We start from the raw sequence: 23,907 nt of genomic DNA, 5'->3' as shown, positions 1-23,907 counted from the left end.
ACCCTGCCTGTCATTTCCCACTCTGGCTTTTACTCCATTAATGTTCCCCATTTCCTTGGCACTCTTCCTCCAACTGGTCCCATGGGCTCCATTATTCAAACTTGCGGGGAGGAAATCAGCACTAGACAGATAATCAACTGCTGCTGATTACAGACAGGGTCCCTGAGACTATCGGACAGTGCGCCCCAACCCTGGGTGGGGTGAAGAGGATCATGCCAGGCTTAGTCCCACCGCAGGTTCCGGGTCTCCGATGAGAAGGCCCTATCTGCCCGCCTCCCCAGACAGCTAACGGAGCCCCAACAGCAGGAGCTTTGGGAGGGTAAGACTGTAAACACAGGCAGACACCCTCTCCAGTCCCTGGGGGGCCGGATGTGAGTGTTCCTGAGTCCCAGTGCAGCTGTGGGCGGGGCTGGGTAGGAATGGGTTCCCGCCCTGCTAGTCTGGCATCCCAGGTGCCTCAGGGATGGAGGAGGCGCAGAGCCGGCTGAACTAGAGGGCTCCCAGTACACCCACCCCTCTATTGCCCTCCAGTTTGGTTCCCCTTCCAGCCACCCCTTCTCCCCACTGGTCCTCTCCTGCTTCTCCCTGGCTCCCTTCCCCGCCTCCTCCTGGGTCCGGCTCTCTGTTCGCAGACTCCCTCCTCAGACCCCATCGCGTCCCTCCACCTGCCTCTCAATCTTCCCCTCTTCCTCCCTCACGGGGGCTTCCCAGCCACCCCTTCTCTCTCGTTCCCTGTCTCCATTTCCCTCCTCCTTCCTCATCCTCGCTCTCTCCTGCCAGTGCTCTCCTCTTGCCTCCCTGAGTCTCCATCTCCTCTCTCTCATCGTCCTGCCTGTCCCTGAGGTCTCCCTGTCTGGCTCTCCTCCTCACCAGCCCCTCTCACACCCCCCCCACCCCCGGCTCTGGGTGGCAACAACACCCCCGCCTCTGGCAGGCTGACCCATTCCTCTCTGCACGTTCTCCTCTACCTCCTTCTGCAACCAGGCGCTCGCCCCTCCTCTCCCCTCCCGGCTTTGCCCCTCTGCTGTCCCTGGGCCATTCCAACACTACACAGCCCTGTCTCACCCTCCCTGGGACTCTCTCCCAGGCCCCTAATCCTCCCCTCCCAGGCCTCGCCCAGAGCCCCGTCTGTCTCTGTAGCCACCCCTGCACCTTTCCCGCTGTCTCACCAGAAAACCAGCCCTAACACGCCAGAGCCCCATCTCTCAGGTCGGCCTCCAGCCTTCCCGCTCTCCCCCTCCTGCTCAGCCCCGCCCTAGCCCCTCCCGGCCCCTGGGGCCCTCCCAGCCGCTGCTCTGCTCCCCGCCCCGCCCCATTGGATGGTCTAGGCTGGGCTGCAGAACAACGACAGAGCCACAGCAGGACAAGGGCAGGAGGGAGCAGGGAGGGCCTGACCAGAGGCCCAGGGCACCGGAGCTGGCGGGAGCCCGACCCAGAGGTAAAGAGGAGGGAACAGGTCCCTGGCTCCCCAGTCTCTAGGGTGGGAACTCGTGGGGCAAGGGAGGCTGGGTATTTATGACAGTGGAAGGAGCTGCCCCCAGTGATCCAGATTCCTGGTGAGAGGGATGAATGGGGAGGGGGAGGGAGGACTGGGGGGAAGCAAGCTGGTGGAAGGGGCTGGGCTGAGGAGGAAAGAGTGGGTGTTGGAACGGGACTGGAGCAGTGATTCCAGGCTCAGTAATAGGGAAGAGCTGGGTCTTTGGTTGATGGCCAGTTTAGCATCTGGGACTGAGAGACGCCATTAGGGGGGTTGGTGGGGACTGAGGGCCCATCCCTGCACCCCAAAGGCCACTGTGGCTCCTTTGCAGCTCCCGCGGCCATCCCTTCCCTGGGCCGGGTCATGGTCATGCGCTGCCCCAAGTGCCTTCTCTGCCTGTCGGCGCTGCTTACGCTCTTGGGCCTCAAAGTTTACATCGAGTGGACATCAGAGTCTCGGCTGAACAAAGCTTACCTGGGACCCCACGGCACCCTGCCAGGCCCCACATCAGCCAGCCCCGAGCCCACCCTGCCTGCTAACCTCTCAGCCCGTCTGGGCCAGACTGCCCCACTGCCCTCAGCTTACTGGAACCAGCAGCAGTGGCGGCTGGGGGTCCTGCCCAGTGGGAACAGCACTGAGTTGGGGGGCTGCCGAGCTTGGGGGGCTGCTGCCGCCACTGAGATCCCTGACTTTGCCTCCTACCCTGAGGACCTCCGCCGCTTCTTGCTGTCAGCAGCCTGCCGGAGCTTCCCACGGTGGCTGCCTGGAGTTGACAATGGCCAAGTGGCCAGCTGCGAGGAAACCGACGACCCCTACCTGCTGTTGGCTGTCAAGTCGGAACCAGGGCGCTTTGCAGAACGCCAGGCTGTGAGGGAGACCTGGGGTGGCCCGGCTCCTGGGGTCAGGCTGCTCTTCCTGCTGGGGTCCCCAGTGGGTGAAGGGGGCCCTGACCTACGCCCCCTCGTGGCCTGGGAGAGCCGTCGCTACAGTGACCTGCTGCTCTGGGACTTCCTCGACGTCCCCTTCAACCAGACGCTCAAGGACCTGCTGCTGCTGTCCTGGCTTGGCCACCACTGTCCTGCTGTGAGCTTTGTCCTGCTAGCTCAGGATGACGCCTTTGTGCATACCCCCGCCCTGCTGCAATACCTGCGGGCCCTGCCACGCAGCTGGGCCCCAGGCCTCTACCTGGGTGAGGTCTTTACTCAGGCCAAGCCCCTCCGGAAGCCTGGACCCTTCTACGTGCCCAGGTCCTTCTTCGAAGGTGACTACCCGGCCTATGCCAGTGGGGGTGGCTACGTCATTGCTGGGCGACTGGTACCCTGGCTGCTGCAGGCAGTGGCCCGTGTGGCACCGTTCCCCTTCAATGACGTCTACATCGGCCTGTGCTTCCGTGCCCTGGGTCTGGTGCCCAGGGCCCACAAAGGCTTCCTCACAGCCTGGCCAGCAGACCGCACAGCTGACCCCTGCACTCTCCGTGACCTGCTGCTGGTGCGGCCCCTCAGTCCCCAGGACAGCATTCGGCTCTGGAAACATCTGCAAGACCCTCAGCTCCATTGCTGAGCCTCAGTAGGGACTTAAGGGGAGGGTGGACCTGACCTGGGCCCTGGGCAGGACCTCAGTGCCTGCCCCTTGCACAGCCTCTCCTTTTAGGCCTTGGTGTGAGGGAGGAGGTCCTGGAATCCTGGCTGTTTGAGCCCCTCCTGGGCCTGCCCAGGCTATGGGACTGGGCAGAGGGAGGCAGAAGATTGTTTTTGTCTACTTTTTATTTTTGAAAAATATGCACTCCCTACTCTGAGGCCTGGAGTTCTCTTTGCGCTGTGGGTCCCCAGAGACATTGACAGAGCAGAGCGCAGCCACACACTGAACTTTATACCAGACATCCTCCCCACCCTTACTGGATAGGGCCAGTGCCAGCGGCTTCCTCATCACCTTGCTGAAGACAGGCTTGCCTCATTCTATGGGAGAGCAGGAGCCCATCTCTGAAGGATCCCACCCCGCTCCTGTCTGCGGAAGCTGGCCTTTCAGCTTGCGAAAGTTTCCGGGGGAAGTAGAGGACTCAACGGGCTTGCCCTTATTCATCTAATGTAAGGGGGGAGGGTCCCAAACCAGTCATGCAGGACTCTCCTCCCACCTCTAAAACTCTAGGAGTCAGAGACCAGAAGTGGCAGAGCGCCAAATGTAGAGACACAGTTTATTCACTGCCTGCTAACCACCTCTAACTTTAAGTAAATTTCACAGGCTCACCTCCCATGCCTGCCCCAGCCCAGAGAGGCTTCCAGTCCTGGAGGCGCCCTTGCTCAGCCCCTAGGAGAAGGCACTGTAGCCACGGGCAAAGTAGGGGCTGACAGAGCCCCCCACAATATAATAGCCTGGAGGAGCAAGGATGGTAAGCGGAAGGCCTGCCTTACCGCCTCAGGCACTGCTCTGGCTCCTGAGTGTCTTGGAGGGAGCTGGCTGGGGAAGGGCGTCCTAGTGTCCTGCTGGCTCCCTCAGCCCTCAGCCTGGAGCTGCCTCTCAGGGTAGCTGAGGTGGATGCGGAGGGGTGAGCAGGCCTCACTTCTCGAAGTGGTCCAGGGGATAGTGTTCACCGTAGGTCTGGAGGTGGCGGGCCAGGGACTCCTGCTGCTTGCGGAGCTGGGAGGGCATCTCCTGATACACGTCTGAGAAGAGCAGGCTGGGGTTGGGCTTCAGCTTCCGCTCGGCCTGTTCAAAGGCCTCCATCACCTGGGGGACACGGGACAGTTGGGCCAGCAGCCAGCTTCCCACCCAGGGCCTGCCTCCTACCTGTGGGACCCTGGTGAGGGGTTAACTCCCTCGAGCCTTTGATGTTCCCATCTGGACAGTGGAGACACTCACCATCATAGTGGTGACAGCTGACATCCCCCATCAACGCACCCAATCCCAGCACCTCCATCCTTCACAGGACCAGACACTGGACTACGAGTACGGAATGGTTTCAGCATCTCAGCAGGCCTAAGAAGCAGGCCGCTTAGAGATGAGGAAACCAAGCTCCAGAGAAGAGAAGCCAAGCTGCCCACAATGATGCAATTACCGAGGGGGCGGAGCCAGATGCACTAAGCTGCCTGACTCCAGGGTCTGCCCTTCCCTTACCACTGGCCTACACTGCGTCTGGCTCCTGATGACCGGGGCCAGGGGCCAGCGGACTGGCTCTGGGAGGGACACTTACACCACACTCAGATTAAGTCACCTCACCCTCAAATAACCCGAAGTGGGTACCCCAGAATCCCTCTTCAGAGATGAGGGAGCAGAGGGCAGACATCGCGCCAAGGACACAGCAGAGGTGCGTGTGCCCAGCAGCCTGGCTCCACAGGCCGTACTTAGAGACACCACTGGGTCGATCCCCGAGTCTCCCAGTTCAATGTCCCCTAAGTCCCAGCCTCTCCGTCCTTCGGGAGTTCTCCATGATGTACCACCCTGGAACACGTCCCCGGGGTGTCAGTTTCGGGGGGGCGCCTCACCTTCTTGCGGGATTGCTTCCTCCAGACCTTCTCCTGCTCATCGTCCCACCAGCCATGGTTCTGCATGTACTGCCTCAGCCGGGAGATGGGGTGATCCTGCTTGTCCCAGTAATTGACCTCGTCCACCGAGCGGTATGCCGAGCTGTCATCACTGGTGCTGTGGTGCCCAATCCTGCCCAGGGGGAGGGGAGTACACATGGAATAAAGGCAAGGAAGGGGATACCACATGGGTGATGGGGCCAGGCTTTGGGGACTCCAGTGATCAATGTGGGCAATATGCTAAAGGTGGTTGCTGCAAGGCTGATGGAGAGGTGGGGGAGGCAGGCACCTGTAGGTCATGGCCTCAATGAGGAAGGGCTGGTTCTCTGCCACGGCGCGCCGCCGGGCCTCCTTGGTGGCGTTGTACACGGCAAACACATCATTGCCATCCACGCGGATCGACAAGATGCCATACCCTGGGCCTCGAGCCGCTGTGGGGACAGAAGCAGATCGATGAGCAGGAAATGGGAGAGGGAAAGAAAGGCGAAGAGAGCAGAGCAGCACTCCATTCACTGACTCCTGCGACCTCCCTTGTGCCTTGTGCCTTGTGCCAGACATTGCAGGAGGAAGGCAGGGGGTGGCAGGAGGGGGAGGGGAAGAAAGTACACAGGCCCGTACCAATGCCATCCCCGCGGTACTGCTCGGAGGTGGGCGTGGAGATGGCATAGCCGTTGTTCCGGCAGAAGAAGATGATGGGACACTCAAGGGTGGCAGCAAAGTTGAAGCCTGCATGGGCGTCCCCCTCGCTGGCTGCCCCCTCACCAAAGTAACAGATGACGATCCTGTTGGTGTTGGCCCGCTTGGCCGCATAGGCTGCCCCAACAGCTGCAGGGAGTGAGAGGGCGGTGAGCAGGCGCAGAGCCCCACACATTCCTGTCTCTCTCTCTCTCTCTCTCTCTCTCTCTCTCACTCTCTCACACACACACACACACACACACACACACACACACACTCACCCCAACCTCAGGCTTCTGGGCTCAGGCTCGCTCTGAAGCTCCGAGGGGAGAGAAAACACCTGATGTCCTGACTGTCCCCCCAGAACCTGCTCCACTCCAGTCTTCTTCCCTTAGCTGATGGCAGCTCCATCCTTCCAACTCCTCAGGCCCAAAACGCCAGCACCATCTTTGCCTCCTAACCTTCTGTCATCCCCACACCTACTCCACCTTCAGAACAGAGCCAGAATCTGAGCCCTTCTCCCCACCCCCTTTACCTCGTCCAGGTCACACCACAGTCACCTCACCCCTCACCGGCCCAACCTAGGACCAACTTATTACCCTCGGGGCAGCAGAAGAGTCCGAAATTATGAGCCAGGCCACAGCAGCCACTCTTCCCCTCCCCACAGTCCCCATTCCACTCTGGGTAAAAGCTGAAGGCCCTCACGCCCCTCCCGTACCTCTGACTTCTCTCTCCCCCACCCCCATCCACAGCTGCCCCACTGGGTTCCTCCCTGTACCTCAAACACATCGAGCAGGCAGCCACCTCGAGATCCCCACTGGCCACCCCCCTCACCTAGTCTATACAGAAATGTCACTAGTGATTCCACCCCACCTTGCCTACCACACAGCACTCCTTCTCAGCTTCATTTTTCCCTGTAGGATTTATCACCCCTGACATGCTCCGTGGGTCACTTCTTTATCTTGTTTACTGTCCATCTTCCCTACCCCCAGTCAGCACCAGGAGGGCTGAGGGGTTTGTCTGTCTCTTGTTCACTGAGCCTAGAATGGCACCAACATAACAGATACTCCGTACATTTGCCAACTGAAGTGACATAATGGCACCTAAATGGAAGGTGAGGGCCAGGCCCTCACCTTATGGAAATCCTACCAACCTCCAGCAAAAATGCCACCTCCTCCCAGAAGGCTGCCATGCCCATCTCCCACCTCAGAGGCATGAACCACTCCTGGTTCCCACACAGAACGCTATGAGTGAATGTGCATGGGGTCTTCTGACGTGCCAGGCACTCTGCTAACCCTGTAGGCACAGAAACTCATGTATCTGGGATGCCTGGAGCAGTGACAGCCAAAGGCCAGACTGACCCTCGATCAAGGGCAGGCTCCAGAGGGCGGGGCGGGAGGTTCCGCTTCCATGGTCTCCATACCATGCGGGAGCGGGCCCAACCCGGGCAGGTCTGCTTCCCAAGCAGTCGTCTTTAACAGAAGCCAAACCGACTACTCTAAGTGCTGGGCTTCCAGAGTAAGCTTTAGGGGAGGTGGACTCCGAGAACTGAGGCAGAGCAGGGTCAGGGTCGAGAATCCAGGCTCTGGAGCCACACAGGCCATGATTTGAGTCCCTACTTTTCTCACTACCTGCTGGGTGACCTTTAACAAGGAACCTGGTATATGCTCGGTCACGCACAGTTGGTTATGTTTGTGAGCAGACAAACGGGGTAGGCACAAGTTTCACAAATCAAGAACGTCGTCATGCCAGCTCAAGCCTGCCAAACGGGTGAGGACTCCACCACAGCCCTCCTCTGAAGGGTCCCAGACAAGAAGGGTTGAGAAAGTCTGGAGGTCCCACCAGGGCTCTGACCGTGTCACAAGCCAGGAAGCCGCCCTGTGGTGGAGAAGGGCAGAGGCCTGAGCAGGGGTACCAGGCCCGGGGCGTGCATCCTCACCCTGAGGGATCTGTGTGGCCAGCGGAGAGGAGATGGTGACGAAGTGGCGCTCCTTGCAGCCGTAGTGGACGGGCATCTGGCGCCCCTTGCTTAGGTCATTCACGTTGCCGTAGCACTGGGCCATGAACTGTTCCAGAGGGTAGTCCCGATACATCAACACACCTGTGTGGGGAGGAGGCAGCGGTGTTGGGGTGGGGGTCACAGGGAGCAGACCAATCCCGTGGGGGTCCAGAGGCAAGGCCCTTCCTGCCCAGGCTTCAGTTTCCCTGTGTGTACAGTAAGGGAGCTGGATGAGAGCTGGGGAGGCAGGTTTGATGCTTAGGGGACCAGGCAGGTGCACGAACCAGGTAGACAGACCAGAAAGCACAGGCCTGTCTCAAGAGGGAGGTGGCTGTTCAGACCACCTGATGCTGCCCAGGGAGGCCAAATCATCCAGTTTTTCAAAAGAAGAAGAAATCTAGCTTGGCTTTTTTTTTTTTTTTTTTAATGAGAAACTACCTGATTTTTAAATGTTTCAACTAATTCAATTACTTTTTAAAAAATCATCCTATGAACCAAATAAAAGTACAGGCCACTAGCTCACAACTTCTGGACTACAGGAAATATTCAAACCTGTTTATAGCAGTAAAACCCTTTCTTTAAACAAAATCTCTGGTAAATGAAAGGGACCCCCAACACCAGGCTCTGACGGGTAACCGTGATGTGGCGGGGGGTGGGTTGCCCTGACGCAGTCCAGTGCCAGGCCCTCATTTGGGTGGGTCCTCAGGCAGGGTCCTCACCTCAGCTGCTTCCAGCACTGAGGACAGCATCCCGGTGTTCAAGAGCTCAGTGAGTGCTAAGCTGTTGTTCTCAGTACCCTGTTCTCCCCACTCTGCGGGGGGAGACTGTGTCAGGGCTGGGGCACGGGATCTGACTCACCTCCTGACCCCACAAGAGTGCCCTCAGCTGCTGTGCAGACACAGGGCCTTCTGCTGACCTGTGGTGCCAGAGGGCTCCCTCCTGCAGGGGCAGCCAGGGCCCAAACAGCCCTGTGTGGAGTGTCCACCTGCCACTGGGATGCCAGGGCCCTCACTCAGCCCTGCTTGGAGCGCTCACCAGAGACCCTTTCAGCAAAAACAGGCAGAAAGCACTCAGCAGAACTGGCAGGGGCCTGGCTTGCGGCCCAGTGTCTGGGGAAATCCTGCTAACAGTGCTGAACCACAGACTCTATCACAGGGCATCTGTCCAGGGCATGTGGGGTGGGGTCTGGTGCAGCGGACAGCGGAGGAGACAGTCTGACAGTAGACTGCAACGCCATGCGGGTCCAGGCTGGCTCTGCAGAGCCAGCCTGGCCAGGACGTCTCCCTAAAAAGCTGTCCCAGGGCGAGAGGTCCCAGTCACAACATCACGTCCAACACTGAGTGCTTACCCTGTGCCAGGCCCTATGCCGACAGCTTCGCATTATCTGCCCCATGAACCCTTCAACAACCGTCTTGAGGGGTTCACCATCTCCCATTACAGATGAGGAAACTGAGGCAAGGAACAGGTAAGCAACCTGCCCATGGTCGTGCAGTGCCTGAGAGGAAGGGTCAAGATGTGCCTCCCTGACATCCCTACAGGGTGGCCTCCATACCAACCACCACTCTGGACCCCTCCTCTCACAGCTCCCTGGGCTAACTCCTTCACCCCCGGTCACTCTGTAACACACACTGATTTTCTTCAGCCCTAGTCTTTGATCCTTCCTTCCTCACACTCATTCACTGAGAAGTGAGCCAGCTCCCTGGCTGGGACCTGCTAGCCCTCCCACCTGCTTCTGCTCCCTGAAGGCTGCGGTGCCTGGAGAGAGGCCAGCCGAGCCTGCGCTGTGTGGACAGGGGCCCAGAGCACGTGTCACAGCCGCAGCCAGGCCTGCCCTCACGGCATGCTCCCAGCAAGCCCACTATGCAGGGGTTGCAATACCATCATCATCTCGATTTTGGAGATGAGAAAACTGACGCTCAGAGAAGGGAAGTGACTTGCCCCAAATCTGACAACTGGTAACCATGGACAAGTTGGAGCACAGGCTCTTAACCCCAACACTGCCTGGCCTCCCCAGAGGGGAAACCCACCCCCTCCAAACTCCTGTCCCTGGCTTGGCTCTTTTGCTCAAAAAGTTCTTCCTCTAGCTCCGTGGCCCCATGCTGCTCCTGGAAGAACACATAGGGTAACTAATGTGGGCCTCACCTTCACACCAGGACGGACTGGGCCTGACCTGCCTCAAAAGGGACCACAGGCCCCGCCTCTGGCACGTGCTCCACAGGGCCAAGCCATGCCAGACGTACCTGCCTCCCGATACTGGCCAAACACCAGGTCCGTGTTGTCCAGGGCTGCTGCACTCCCCACGTGGGTCCCCTCCTCGCCATAGTTGGTCATGTAGAAGGAGATCCGGCCCTGGGGATGGATTGGGGCCCGGAGGCCTGGGCTCAGCAATGTGGGGCAATGACAGAGAACCATCCAAATCCTGACCCACTTTTAGGACTCCACTGATCAACAGATACTTCCTGAAGGCCGTTGTCAGCCAGGCCACACGGGGGCTACTGACTTCACGGAGGGACTGCCAGACAGGTTACAGCACGAGTGAGGGGGCTGTGTGACGCGAGCCCCACCATGGAGGTGCACCGGGGAGAAAGGCCTACGCTGAGCAAAAGTAGGGCTGGGTGGAGGCTTCTAGGCAGAAAGAACAATAAAGGCCATCAGGCTGGAAGGGCGGGACATGAAGTAGGGGCGGGAGAGAGAGGCAAGGTAGTGCAGGCAATGAGACACCTGGATGGACTTCACCCGGAGAACGCTAACCTGCTGAAGGTTCTCCTGGGTGGGGGGCGGGGGGCATGCTCTAGAAATGTCTCTCAGTCTGCCACATGGGAAACGGATGGAGACAGGACTGAGTGCAGTGAGCAAGGAGACAGGGGCGGTGGCCTGGCCTGGTTGTGGCTGGAGGCAGGGAGAGGAGTGCATGGATGACAGTCTTAAGCAGCAGTCAGTGGTGCCAGGGAGCAGCAGACCCTCTTGGGTAGCTACCCCGGTGCCCAACCTCAGCGCCTGGAAAAGCCAAATGTTACGTTCCCAGCCTCCCTTGCAGCCAGAGGTGGCCATGGGACACAGCTCTAGCCAGAGACTTAAGTGGAAGTCTGATTTAAAAAATCAATTTCTTGATTTAAAAAAAAAAAAAGACCACTGCGACTGGTGGCAGCGGTCTCCCCCAGCCCTCCCTCCCGCCTCACACATAGCCGTGAAGCCTGGACCTGTGGCATTCATCTTGTGAACGTCAGGCAACAAGCATAGGATGAAAGCCAACTCGCCCAGGATGGCGAAGCAGAAAGACAGGAAGTCTGGGCTCCGGATGGCACCACTGAGCAGTAGAATGGATTTCTAATTAAATACCTAGGGACACAGTGAATGACGAGAGAGAGAATGATAGCGAGGGGGACGGAGGGGACAGAAATGAAATGTAGGTCTTCAGTTTGGGCAAATGGATGATGGTGGCACCCTTCACCAAGAAATGACCTGAGGGAGGAAAAGGATCAGGTCTGGGAGGAAGATGCAGAGGTCAAGCTTGGACAGACTGAATTTGGTGTGGAACATCAGGGTGGGAAGTCAAGCAGATCTGGGGCTAAGAGGTGAAGTCTGTTGGGGGATCTGGGAGCCCCTGGCGTAGAGATGGAAGAAGCTCCCCAGGACTGCGTGTAAAGTGAAACAGAGGCAGCCCGGGCTGGCACCCGCAGGACGCCCTTGGCCCAGTCCTCATGTGTTCCGCAGGCCTGGCTTTCTGTTGCGGTAGGGAACCAGATGAATAATGCTTTCTTCTAAATGGGGAGCCAATTAAAAGTTAATTGACCTCCCCGAGCCAAGTGAGTGGGTGGATGGTGGCTGCTTACAGCCAGGCAAGGCTATGAGACTGTCATGGGGAGGAGTCTGGGAGGGGCCCCTGAGGAAACAGGACCTGGGTTACCGGCAGAGGTTGCTCCCCAGTATCCCATCCCTCTGACTCTCTGCTTACACAGCTCTCACTCCATCGTAGACAGCAACTGCCCAGACTAAAACACTACATTTCTCAGTCTTCCTTATAGCTAGGAGTGACCAATGAAATGTGAGATGTTATTGGGTAGGACGACCTGCAAGTTCTATAAAGGTGGGTGTGGGGAGATAGCTGGAATGTACCATGTCTGACCTACCACCTTTCTTCTACTTCCTGCCTGGAATAAGATGTGATGGGCGGATCTCCAGCAGCTATTAGGTTTATGAGGGGCCCCTGAGGCAAGAAGCCAACACTGGGTATCCAATGACATTGTAGTGTCACTATACCAGCCCCAGACCACCCGTTTCCAGATTTCTTTTATGCAAGAGAAAAAAACCTCTTATAATCTGTTGAAGCTACTGCTTTGATTTTTGTTAGGATTTTTTTGGAGGGGATCTGTTACTTGCAGCTGAATGTAATCCTAGCTAACAGGATGAACCTTCATGGACAAGTTGATCTCTGTGAGGGCTTCCTCTGTGCAGCCAATGGGCAAGGGGCCTTATGTGCTGGGTCTCACGGAATTCCTACCCCATCCCTACAGGGTGGGTTCTCCTGTTATCTCCATTCTTTAATATACTGAAGAAACAAAGACAAAAACAAGAAAAATTGCCTGCTCAAAGTCACAGTTGTGATTGGACCACATCCATCAGATTCCAAAGTCCGTTTGTGAAGCCAATGCAGGGGCAGGAAGGAGCCCAGGCATGTGTGAGAGGGTGGGAGGAGTGGCCTGGCCTGGCGCTGAGGCTGGGGAGAGGGGAGCAGAGAGCCAAGGCCACAGTGGAATGGGAGACAGGCTGGGCAGAAAGGCCGGACGTGATCCTGTGCACAGTGGGAGCCAAGGGAAGTTTCCGGACAGGGTGGACACACGACTCTAACTTGCAGAGCCCATACGGAGTGTTCCTGTGAGTAGGAGAGTCTAGGAGGAGGCTGCCCTGTGATCTGCTCAGTACTGGGCCTCACGCTTTAAGCCACAGCGCAGTCACCTGGGGCTTGATGCAAATGCAGATTTCCAAGCCCACCCCCACCTGACCCACAGGTGGTGACATCTTAGGGCCTGCCTGCCCAACATTCTCCCCCCTTTTCTAACAGGAACCGCCGTACCCTTGCTCTGCCTGCATGGCCTGGGAGGGACGGACTCCATGCCCCTACTCCTTTGGTTCCTGGGGATGGGCACATGGCCCCAGCCTGGCCTGTCACTGGGGTTGGTTCAGGGAGGACTCTGTGACCAAAGCCTGGTCAACGAGCATCAGCCCGGGGCCTTCTGCTGGAACATTAGGTTCCAGACATTTTCTTTCCACAGCTAAGTAGAAACTTTAGTAATTGCAAGGCTGGTAAGGTCATGATTAACAATAGCAAATATTTATCATGTGCTGACTGAATGCCAGTTCCACTGTTCCTAAGGCTTTACATATGCCACCATCAATCCTCACGACAATCCCATTAAGAAGGTACAGATGAGAAAACTGAAGCACTGAGAGGTGAAGCAGCTTCCCCAGGGCTGCCCCAGGGCTACAAAGCTAGACAGTGGCAGATAAGGACTTCAATCGCACCCTGAACCCTTTCTCCGCCACCTCCCCATGAGCCTGAAGCTTCCAGAGGCCACCACTGCTTGAGAATGAAGAAAGCCAAGGTAAAGAAGAGGAAACAAGACACTCAGAGAGAAACAGGTCTGGTGACATCTTCTGAGGCCCCTGGACCCAGCTGTGTCTAGAAACAGGGCCATCTGAACTTGCGGTTACTTGAGTCAATAAATTCCCTCTTTGTTGACACAGTTTTGACATTGGGTCTCCATCTGCTGATACTAACAGTGTTGAGTCACAGCACATTTGACACGGGTACTCCAGGAAGCATCATGTCACCCTGTTTGTCAGGACTGTGAGCTCCTGAGAGGAAGGACCCTCAGATCTCCCGCCTGCCCTCTCCCAGCACAGCGAAGCCACCCCACCTGGCACACAGTAGGTGTGTTAGTGATCTGGTCCATCCTTCTGCCCCTGGGCAAGACCCTTCCCACACTCTCCCTCAGAGCCCCAAGAGGACCCCAAGGACTCTAAGGACCCCCAAGACAAAAGCTCTCCATTCCACTCTCTCTCTTCTTTGGGAGCTTTCAGCCCAAACACAGGTAGGGGGACCTCAGGTGAGTCTCAGCCCCTCCCCCACCGTCCCCACACACCTGCCGCTGGGACTCGTAGAGGATGCGGTCCATGGTGTTGAGCAGTGTCATGCTCTTGTAGAACTTGAGCACCTTCTCCTGCGGCAGCTGCAAATGGAGGCACACGGAGATGTGGGGCCGTTGGGACCAGAGAGGAGATGGGCGAGGGGCCTGGGTGAGGGAGGCAGGGGGTGGGGGAGGTGGCCTCTCACATGGGGGTCCTCGCTGGGGTTGATGATCTGGCCCTGCCGGTCCATGACGCGGTAGATGGGGATCCCAGAGATGACATTGGGCTGGATGAATTCTAGCTTGTCTATGAACTCCGCCGAGGCCCCTGGGAACTGGGGCTTGTCATCCAGGGACGAGAAATGCTGCTGCTGCTGCCTCTGGGGCTGCTGCGGAGAGAGGGCGGGGGACACCTGAGTCAGGAGCAGCCCTGAGGTTCCACTGGCTCAATCCCACGGCGACAGGCAGTATGGCCTCATGGTCAAGCTCCACCGTGGCCCCGGTGGACTCGGGCCTGGCGCACAGGGTGCGAATCCCAGCCCCACAACTTTCCCGTTGAATAACCTTGAGCAAGTTACTAGAACTTCTTTGTGTCTCAGTTAATCATCTGTAAAACTGGGGTGAAAATAACATCCCACAGGGTTGTTGTAAAGGTTAAATGACTCAGTGAAGTGGCAGGGAGCTCAAGAACTGGCAGCTACTATTATTATTATCAGAGGCCCAAACTCGTCGCCCTGGCATTCAAGGCCGCCCCAGTCTGGCCACAAAGACCCCCTCTCTCAATCTCCCACTGCTACCACAGGCGCAGACACCCCTGCACTGTGCCCTCAAGTCAGCCAGATAGGCTCTTTACTGACCCGTGTGCTCCCCAGGGAGGCCACCCAGCATGGAGCTTAAGCCTGTGAGCTCTTAAGAGGCAGCCTGCCAAGGTTTACATCTCTTGCGGGGTGACCATGGGACAGTGACTTGCCCTCCTCAGTCTCTACTTTCTCACCTGTAAAATGGAGAACGCCTTATGGAAATGTTGCAAAGCTTAAATGAGATCACGTGTATAAAATGTTAGTAGAGTACTGTCATATAGTAAACGCTCAAAAAAAAAAGCTGTCATTTCTCCCACCATATCTCTGCTCTCATCTCTTTACTACCTCTTCCCCCATCACCTGGCAAACTGCTCCACGCGCTTCAGTGCCCTCTCCACGCCAGTCCTAACTCCCTTCACAAGCCCAGCCTGACTCATTCAACAAATATTTGAGCACCTGCTTCGTTCCAAGCCCTGTGCTGGGTTATGGTGACCTAAGAGATACAAGACATCTGTCCCTCCTGCCTGGCATGGAGGACAGATGCTGAACAAGAACCAATGAGGGTACGTCATATTCTCATGGAAGAAGCCATGGGGCTCTGTATGGCAGAGGGTCAGGCGTACCTGAGAAAGTGACATGAGAGCTGAGACTGAAGGATATCTAGGGGTCAGGAAAAGAGCATTCGAGCCAGGGGAACAGAATGTGCAAAAGGCAAAAAGTGAGGAGTGCTGTGTCCCTTGTGGAACCTGGAAGGAGCTCAGAGTGGCTGGAGGAGTCCTATGGGGAGCGTCACACCTGCTGGGATCAGAGGCCTGGCTGGGAAAGCCCGTGAGAAGCCTACATGTGTGACAGGGTGTGAACCGATTCGATTTCTTAGCTCTTGAGCTAACCTTGAACTGGTCTCGGTATGGCAACAGCTCCCCTTGATTAAGCATTTGCGGGGTGCCAGGCTGAGCTCTGTATACACAATCTTACTATTGCCCTTGAGCAGATGACAAAACTATGGTTCAGGGAGGTAAAATAACCAGCACTGGCCATGGAGCTAACAATTTAAATAAATAAGTCAGGACTGGGCTTTAAACCCAGGCAGGGCTGACATTCAGACCCCAGAACCGAGGCTCCTAACCCAACTGCCATCGCTGGCCTGGTTTCCATACATCTACATCTTTACTTCCCTCTGGTCTCCAGGTTTCTCTTAGCTCAGAAATGGCGGCTTCACTTCCAGCAGGAGCTAAAGAAGAATGAATGGGTTTGCCATGCGCTGGATCTCACACATGGGTGTCGAATGTGTTCCTCCCTCCCTCTCCTTTAATTGCAGCAAAGATCCCGTCCAAGGCTCCAGGGGGGAGTGTGAACATGTGTGCGTTTATCTGCAGTTATGGTTGTGAGGAAATTACACTCCCAACAGCAGAGCAGGTCTGGGCCTGACAACATCATTGCAGACTTCCCCTCCGCCTGCGAGGGAAGCAGCCAAACTCTGCAGACCATGCCTCCCCCTCTGAGCGCTCACAGGGCTGGACCTTTCTATCCACCCAGAGCATCCTTTTGCAGTGTGTCTGTCCCCCACACACATCACAAGCTCCAGAAACGCAGGGATCACGTCCAGGTCAGTTACAGAGTGGACACTCAACCGGCAATTACTAAACAAACGGAGGAATGAGCAGTTCCACTTCCTGGCTCTGGAGTCCCACTGACCTGGGTTCTAATTTCTTAGCTGACTGTGCGGCCCTCTGCAAAACACCTTGTCTCTTTGAATTTCCTCGTCTGTACAAAGGCTGCAGAGGGCTGCTGTGAAAAGTTCCTAAGATAAGGCACACAAAGGGTTCAGCACCGGTATGTATGGGACATGCTACTCGTATGGGCTCAAAAATCGCGAGAAGGGGAAAAAAATCTAGGAAGGTTAGGAAATGGGAAAAAGGGAAATGACTGGCACCTCAGGAGGAAGATGGAGAAAAGAGGAGTTGGGGAGAAGAACTGCCTGCACCTGAAACTGGATTGTAATGCCAGACAGTGGTCCCAGCACACACTTGGGAGACTGAGGCACAGGGGAGATGCACACGGAACAAGGGCTGTGGCCTGGGGAGAGGCTCTAAGAGGTAGGCGAGGGCTCAGGAGGACAGGGGCTCAGAACAAGCCAGCGTGTCGGGACAGGACTCTGTCCGCCTCCAGAGGCTGGAGGGCTACCATCAGGGCATCTTGCTGCACCACACACATTGGGGTTGGGCCCCTTCTGTCTTGGGCCACCTCAGGGTTACTGTGCTGATTCAGTGAGCTCCACAAAGGACTCGGCAGTGCCTGGCCCTGAGGAAATGCTCCACTATGGAGTGGGTGGTAAAATGCCAGCAGAGGAAGGATGTGACTCCAACCAGTTTTTCTTCTGTTTTTGGTGAGGGGGTGGTTTTGTCTCGGTGGCCAGTGACTTACAATGGCAGAGGCTACACAGATTTACATAAAGCCTTGAAACCACATCCTCTCCCACCACACAAGAAATAGGGAGGCCTGCTCTGGATGGTCTGATCTGCCCAGGTCAATACTGGGTGGCCCCTCTTGGAGCTACTCCCTACAGCACCAATGTTAAAGGCCTGAACTCCCAGCAGACTCCTGCCCCTGGCTGTGTAACTAAAGCTCCCTGAGCCTCAGTTTCCTCATGTGTAAACACAGGACGGTATGAGTACCTATCTCACGGGTGGTCATAAGGATTAACGAGTCGATGTGCCAGACCAGTGCCTGGCACAGAAGCAACGCTCTATAAATATGAGTTGCTGACTAGTAGATTTGCCAGCTGTTATCAAACAGGTAGATACTGAATACTTTGTTCCAAGTCAGGCCCTGAACTGAGAGCTGGACATGACAGGGAGGGATGGATGACAAACACTAAACACACAAGTTTCGATCAAGAGGGGCGATCTCAGAGGAGTCAGGATAGTTTAGTGGTTAATTGTAGGGCAGGGGAGAGTGAAAGACTCTAGAGCTAAACTGCCTGTTTGAATCCTAGCTCTGTCCCTTTCCAGCTATGTCACCTTGGGTAGGAGACAGTCTCCCTGAGCCTGTGTCCCCTTGTGGAAAAAATAAGAATTGCTACTTCACAGGCTTGTGGTGAAGTGGATAAAAAGTACCTGCCTGGGGCCGACCCAGTGGCTCAGGCGGTTAGAGCTCCATGCTCCTAACTCCGAAGGCTGTCGGTTCAATTCCCACATGGGCCAGTGGGCTCTCAACCACAAAGTTGCCAGTTCAATTCCTCGAGTCCCACAGGGGATGGTGGGCTCAGCCCCCTGCAACTAAGATTGAACACAGCACCTTGAGCTGAGCTGCCGCAGAGCTCCCAGATGGCTCAGTTGGTTGGAGCGCGGGCTCTCACCCACAAGGTTGCTGGTTCGACTCCCGCAAGGGATGGTGGGCTGCGCCCCCTGCAAATAGCAACGGCAACTGGACCTGGAGCTGAGCTGCGCCGTCCACAACTAACAACTTGACTTGGGGAAAAAAAAAAAAAAGTTTTGGAAGTACACACTGTTCCCCAATAAAGTCCTGTACCCCTTCCCCAATTAAAAAAAAAAATCTTAAAAAAAAAAAGTACCTGCCTGCCTTAGCTCTAGGAACTTTTCACAACAAGTATCAGATGGAGCAGAAGGAAAAGCTTCCTGGAGAAGGCAGAGTGAAGCCAAGGGCTGCTGCACAAGCAGCGGTGAGACAGGCAAAGGCTGGGAATGAGACAAAGGCTCTGAGGCAAGAGAGCCTGGCTCCATGGAACCCTGGAGACCAGTACGGCTGCAGCACGTTAGTGACAACAGCTAACCATGTGTCTGCGTGCCACACAATGCACTTTCTTTTTGCCTATGTGCTCACTGTCCCTGCACAGCAGTCAAGTGAAGTGGACACTATTATCACACCTCCATAAAACAGAGGTGGCCCCAAGGCCAACTCAGAGGAGTTAAGTGACTTGTCCAAGCCACAGAAATCAAGAATGGTGGCATCAGCACACAGAGCCAGGCAGCCTGACCGCTACTCTCTGGGGAGGTGGGAGAGAAAGGTGGGATCCAGCCATGGAAGGCTTTGTGGATGGAACCAGTTAACCGAGTCCTCCGGATAGCTATGGCCACCCAAACCCGCTCCCTCCTGGGGTCTGAGGCACTCTGCCCTCAAACAGCCCAAAGAGCTGAGTCCTGGCTTTGCTTCCAGCTCAGAAATGTCAGCAAGCTCATCAGCGGCCTCATCTCCTGGAAGGGCTGGTTAGGGAGCCGATTAAGTATGATTAATCAGGCTTTCTCTGGCCTCAGGGACCGGGGGTTTGAGCAACACCATCCTCTCCCAGGCACTGGAGGTGTGGAGCCCTGAGGGAGGCCACCCTTTCTGACATCAGTCACGGCCACCCCAGATTTACTGTCCCTGGAGAAAAACAGCAGAGCAGCCATTTCTCAAGCCCTTACTGAGCACATGGTATATGTGGTAAGTGCTTCATAAGAACCATTTCCTTGAATGTCAACTACAAGTTTACATATATATATATATATATATATATATATATATACACACACACACACACAGTTACAAGAAGCGGAGTACAGCATTAGGAATAGAGAGTGGAAATGTAATGGCTCTGTGCGATGTCAGAGGGGTAGTGGATGGGGGAGGGGGTTTATCACAGTGTGAGGGATATAAATGATAAATGTCTAACTATTACACTGTTTTGTACACCCGAAACTAATAAAAAACCGTTAAAAAATTAATTAATTAATTTTAAAAATGTTAAAAAAAAACACCAAACCACTTCCTTTCATCCTCACCATAGGTCTGAGGCGGGGTACCACTGCGCTCCTTGTTTTACAGATGGAGACTGGTGTTGGGGTCGGGAAAGCGTCTCTGAAGTGGCTTGCCAGCAGACATCTAAAGAATCATATCCCTACAAAGGCCTCTGGGTAGGAGGGGCTCATCCAAGGAAGGGAAAATGGCCAGAGGGGCTGAGGTAAGGGAGGGAGGGGGCTGAGGCCGGCTCTGTCACCCAGCTTCCTACCAGCTGGCTTGGGCAGAGGCTAGTGATAAACGCCAAGGCTGGCTTAAGCAGGATGTCACAAGACCTGAACCGAAGTCCTGTCGCTCTCCTCCTGGCAGCCTGGTACTACGAAAAGAAACTGGGCTTTGGAGATCCAAGTTCAGCCCTCACCACTCTGAGTCTCCGTTTTATCATCTGTAATAGGAGAAAACTACCAGTATGTACATTGCAGTGTGGCTACATTAAACATAATAATGGGTGTCACTTGGCACCACGAATAATAAAGTGCTTCATGATGTGAAAAAAGAGGCCCGGGGGGGCGGCCGGTTAGCTCAGTTGGTTAAAGCGCGATGCTCGCAACACCAGGGTTGCGGGTTCGATCCCCGCATGGGCCAGTGTGAGCTGCGCCCTCCACAACTAGATTGAAACAACTACTTGACTTGGAGCTGATGGGTCCTGGAAAAACACACTTAAAATAAATAAAAGTTAAAAAACGAAAAAGAGGTCTGGTTCCTTAAGACACAGCCAAGAGGGAGATGGACCCATACAATTAGATCAGTAAGGACCATCTCCATTCATCCCACAATACACACAGGGCACCAACCACTTGGAGACACTGCAGAGGGTACTAGAGCCCAGACAGGCTGTCTGATCAGTTGGGTCAGAGAAATAACATCCCTGCTAATTCACACAGGGAGCTCTAGGTGCTCCCTGAAATTCCAACAGGGCAGGAACTCTAGTTACCCATTTGCTAAGCAAAGAGAAGTGAAATGACTTGGCTGAGGTCCCACTTGCTTCTTGGGGTGGTGGCTGAGAAACTGACTCAGGACTCCGTGACAATCAAGTCTCCCTCCTGTTCTCCCTGCGCACTAACCTATCTTCTAGCGACTGGAGGGGGAGGGAGGAAGGCAGAATCAGGCAAATGCCTCCACGGTGAAAGGAGGGGCAGACAGGCAGGGAGAAATAAGGCAGCCCCAGCCGTCCTCCCAACCCAGCCACCAGAACAACCCAATCTGTGCACTACAGTCTGTTCCCCCCCACAAGGCGCTATCTCCTGGCTCCACTTTGAACGGCTAAAATTGCACCATCCAACACAAAAGCCAGAAGCCACTTATGTCTATTTAAATTCATTAAAATTAAGTAAGATGCTCCTTGACTGACAATGGTTGAAGTCCAAAAAAACCCAGCATAAACTGAAAATACCATAAATCAAAAATATATTTAAGGGGATGGCCCGGTGGCTCAGACGGTTGGAGCTCCGTGCTCCTAACTCCGAAGGCTGCCGGTTGGATTCCCACATGGGCCAGTGGGCTCTCAACCACAGGGTTGCCGGTTCAACTCCTCGAGTCCCACAGGGATGGTGGGCTCTGCCCCCTGCAACTAAGATTGAACACGGCACCTTGAGCTGAGCTGCCTCCCAGATGGCTCAGTTGGGTGGAGCACGGGCTCTCAACCACAAGGTTGCCGGTTCGACTCCCACAAGGGATGGTGGGCAGCGCCCCCTGCAACTAGGAACGGCAACTGGACCTGGAGCTGAGCTGCGCCCTCCACAACTAAGACTGAAAGGACAACTTGAAGCTGAACGGCACCCTCCACAACTAAGATTGACGGGACAACAACTTGACTTGGAAAAAGTCCTGGAAGTACACACTGTTCCCCAATAAGGTCCTGTTCCCCTTCCCCAATAAAATCTTAAAAAAAAACACACACACACATTTAAAACACCTGACCTACTGAACATCAGAGCTTAGCCTCACCTACCTTGAGCGAGCTCAGAATGCTTACATTAGCCTACAACGGGGCGATTATCTTGAGTTTGTCTCAAGAGTCACTGCCTTCCTTTTTCCTCTCATCAGAAGCAGGAGACACAGATGTGCGTTTTGTAGACATGACAGGGTGTGAAAACACAATATGCAAAAAGCGCTGGCAACACAGAACACTGTAGAGTATTAGCTGTTCGCCCTCGTGAGCGTATGGCTGACTGGGGGCCCACTGCCTCTGTCCAGCGTCACGAGGAAGTACCGTACTGCATATCATATCGCCAGCCGAGGAAAAGATCGAAATTCAAAATTGAAACAAGTTTTCTACTGAATGTGTATTGCTTTCCCACCATCATAAAGTTGAAAAATGTTAAGTCGAACCATCATAAGTTGGCAACTGTCTGTAAAGTGAAAACTTCGGTCCCTCAGTGGCACTAGCTACATTTCAGGCTCAGTAGCCACGTGTGGTTAGTGGCTACTGTACTGAACAGTGCAGATATAAAACACTTCCATCACTGCAAAAAGTTCTATTGACAGCCTGGCCTAAAATCTTTGATTAAATGCTACTCCTCCTTCCTTCCACTCAAAAAAAAAAAAAAAGTGTTATTTTATATCTTAGACCAAGTGGAAGAAATAAAAGAGGGGAAGAAAAAACAGGGACTCCAAAAATATACATACTTAAAAATATATGTAAATAAAAAGTAGGGATTCTGAAAGACCTCCTCCTCCTGTCGCGCACCCCTCCCACCAAAAAAAAAAAAAAAGAAATGAACGAGGGAAGGGCAGCAGGGTGACTGAGTCAAGAAGGAAGAATATTTTTTTTTAATTTATTGGGGTGAGAAACAATATTTAATCAACCACAAATGACCCTTCCCTACACTTTCACCAGTCCTGCCCATCTCGCACTGACTCAGCCAACAGGCTCCTGTGACTGAGAACAGCTTTTTTTTACTGCTTTAAAAAAAAAACAAAGCAACACAGACAAACCCAAAGGCAGGAGACTGCCCTACCCACATCCTGCCCCAGCAGCCCTTCCAAAATCCAGACGCCCTTCCAAGGATCCCTCCCCTCATTCCCGACCCATCCTCTTCATCCTCCTCCCATGTTTCTCCTCTTATCTAGAGCTCCTTCCCACAGCTTCCAGCTTTCCTATGTTCTGGATTGGAGGGTCAGAGGGTCAGACCCAACACCACAAGATCCTGACAAATTCTCTCCAAGGCCCTCACCAACCCAGGCTCTACCCAGGTCACCCTTCTTCTCCCTCCCTTTCCTCCTCCCTCACTTTCAAAAGTGGCCAACGTTCCTATTGTCCTTATCATATGCCAGGGCCAATTCTTAGCATTCTATATATTTAATTTTCACAACAATACTATGTAGTGCCACTGTTAGCATTTTCCCGAGGGGGAAAGAAATTAGGTCCAGAGAGCAGCAATCCCTTGCCCAAGGCTACACAGCTGTAAACTTGTAGATTTGGGATATAAAACCACGGTGGTCTTGCTTCATAACCTACCTTCTAAACAACTATTCTCTTATTGTGAAACTTCAGTTCATAGTTCTAAGGTAGCCCACAGGGACTTCCAGTTCGATGTGTTTCTAAAAAATGTGGACAAAGTGCCCTGTGGACCCCTCTCCCTCGTTTTCTCCTCTCATTACTTCAACAAATATTTACTGATCATCTCCTTTATAGAGTGATCAAAACAGACAAGATCCCTGTCCTGGTACTTGGTGAGGCGGCCCAGGACCAAACAACTTTTTTATGCCATCCATTTAAAAATCAGAATTGCAGCAAAGGAGCAAAGAAATACAGAGCACTATGAAAGCCGGTAGCAGGGGACGTGATCTCTCTTTTCTCCTCTTTGAAGGTGGGGGTTCTTGACCGAACACAAAGTCTTCCCCTCACTAAGGCAGTTTCACTCTCCACCCCCCGTGGGCAAAGGTCTCCTCTCCTTCTCTGGTCTCTCCAGGGGGCCACCCCTCCCGTGGGGGGTGGGTGGCAACTAATGAGGAACCCCCCCCTCTTTTTCCAAGTTGTATCCCTCCTTCAGGATCCCCAAAGAAGCTGCCTCGCTTTTCCTCTTTTAAGGAAGTGGAAGGTCTCCCTTTGAGTGTCCTCTCCAAGTGGTTCTCCCTACCCTTGTCCCTTCTGTGACAGCCCTTCCTTCTCTCCCTGCAGGGACCCCACACTCTAAAGACAGCGTTGACACCCCTAGTCCCCCTTGGGGAAAACTCCCCGGTGCCCCAGGTACTCACAGTTCTAGCCAGCCGCCGAACCCCAAGCCGCCGCAGGAGCAGGCCAACATAGCGCGAGCCTCTACTTGGTCCCCAAATCCGCGCCGCGCCAGCCGCCATCGCCATCTTGACCAACAACAACTGCTCTGCGCTCCTCCCCTCTCCTCCGCGAGACTGGGAGCTGCCCCTTCCTGAGCCTTACTCAAATGCCAGCACCACCCTGCCAAGAAACCACCTGCTACTAGTCCTGCGGTCTCTACGACATCTATATATGGGTGTATGAAACAACCTAGCTACCCAAAAATTACTCTGATCGCCTCATCACAGTTGTTTC

The 23,907-nt window shown here is 54.7% G+C and overlaps 2 protein-coding genes and 1 non-coding gene across 3 annotated transcripts; 2 read left to right on the top strand and 1 right to left on the bottom strand.

The window, feature by feature from the left end:
* Nucleotides 1–1,242: 1,242 nt before the first annotated feature.
* On the top strand, nt 1,243–3,508 carry B3GNT8 (UDP-GlcNAc:betaGal beta-1,3-N-acetylglucosaminyltransferase 8). The gene is made up of 2 exons (XM_033128734.1): nt 1,243–1,438; nt 1,809–3,508. The coding sequence occupies exon 2, from the start codon at nt 1,841–1,843 to the stop codon at nt 3,035–3,037; it is 1,197 nt and encodes a 398-aa protein (XP_032984625.1). The 5' UTR covers nt 1,243–1,438; nt 1,809–1,840; the 3' UTR covers nt 3,038–3,508.
* A 146-nt stretch (nt 3,509–3,654) lies between these two features.
* BCKDHA (branched chain keto acid dehydrogenase E1 subunit alpha) lies at nt 3,655–23,884 on the bottom strand. Its single transcript, XM_033128733.1, has 9 exons — nt 23,595–23,884; nt 14,004–14,186; nt 13,813–13,899; nt 9,910–10,018; nt 7,610–7,771; nt 5,614–5,820; nt 5,285–5,426; nt 4,957–5,128; nt 3,655–4,201 (listed from the first exon to the last, which is right to left on the bottom strand). The coding sequence occupies exons 1-9, from the start codon at nt 23,697–23,699 to the stop codon at nt 4,031–4,033; spliced, it is 1,338 nt and encodes a 445-aa protein (XP_032984624.1). The 5' UTR covers nt 23,700–23,884; the 3' UTR covers nt 3,655–4,030.
* TRNAA-CGC (transfer RNA alanine (anticodon CGC)) lies at nt 19,906–19,979 on the top strand. The gene has a single exon. It is a non-coding gene; the product is annotated as a tRNA-Ala (tRNA).
* Nucleotides 23,885–23,907: the final 23 nt, after the last annotated feature.

Source organism: Rhinolophus ferrumequinum, chromosome 15 (genome assembly GCF_004115265.2).
Source record: "Rhinolophus ferrumequinum isolate MPI-CBG mRhiFer1 chromosome 15, mRhiFer1_v1.p, whole genome shotgun sequence".
NCBI lineage: Eukaryota > Metazoa > Chordata > Mammalia > Chiroptera > Rhinolophidae > Rhinolophus > Rhinolophus ferrumequinum.
Note: the sequence above shows the minus strand (reverse complement) of the source record. Positions and strands in the feature narration are given on the sequence as shown.

Bases quoted from the DNA above. Each gene is read 5' to 3' on its own strand.
- B3GNT8 (XM_033128734.1), top strand. From the start codon at position 1,841: ATGGTCATGCGCTGCCCCAAGTGCCTTCTCTGCCTGTCGGCGCTGCTT.
- BCKDHA (XM_033128733.1), bottom strand. From the start codon at position 23,699: ATGGCGATGGCGGCTGGCGCGGCGCGGATTTGGGGACCAAGTAGAGGC. The intron at 7,772-9,909 runs GTACGTCTGGCA...CTCCCCACACAG, and splicing joins TGGCCAGTATCGGGAGGCAG to GTGTGTTGATGTATCGGGAC. The intron at 5,821-7,609 runs GTGAGGATGCAC...CACTCCCTGCAG, and splicing joins GGCCACACAGATCCCTCAGG to CTGTTGGGGCAGCCTATGCG.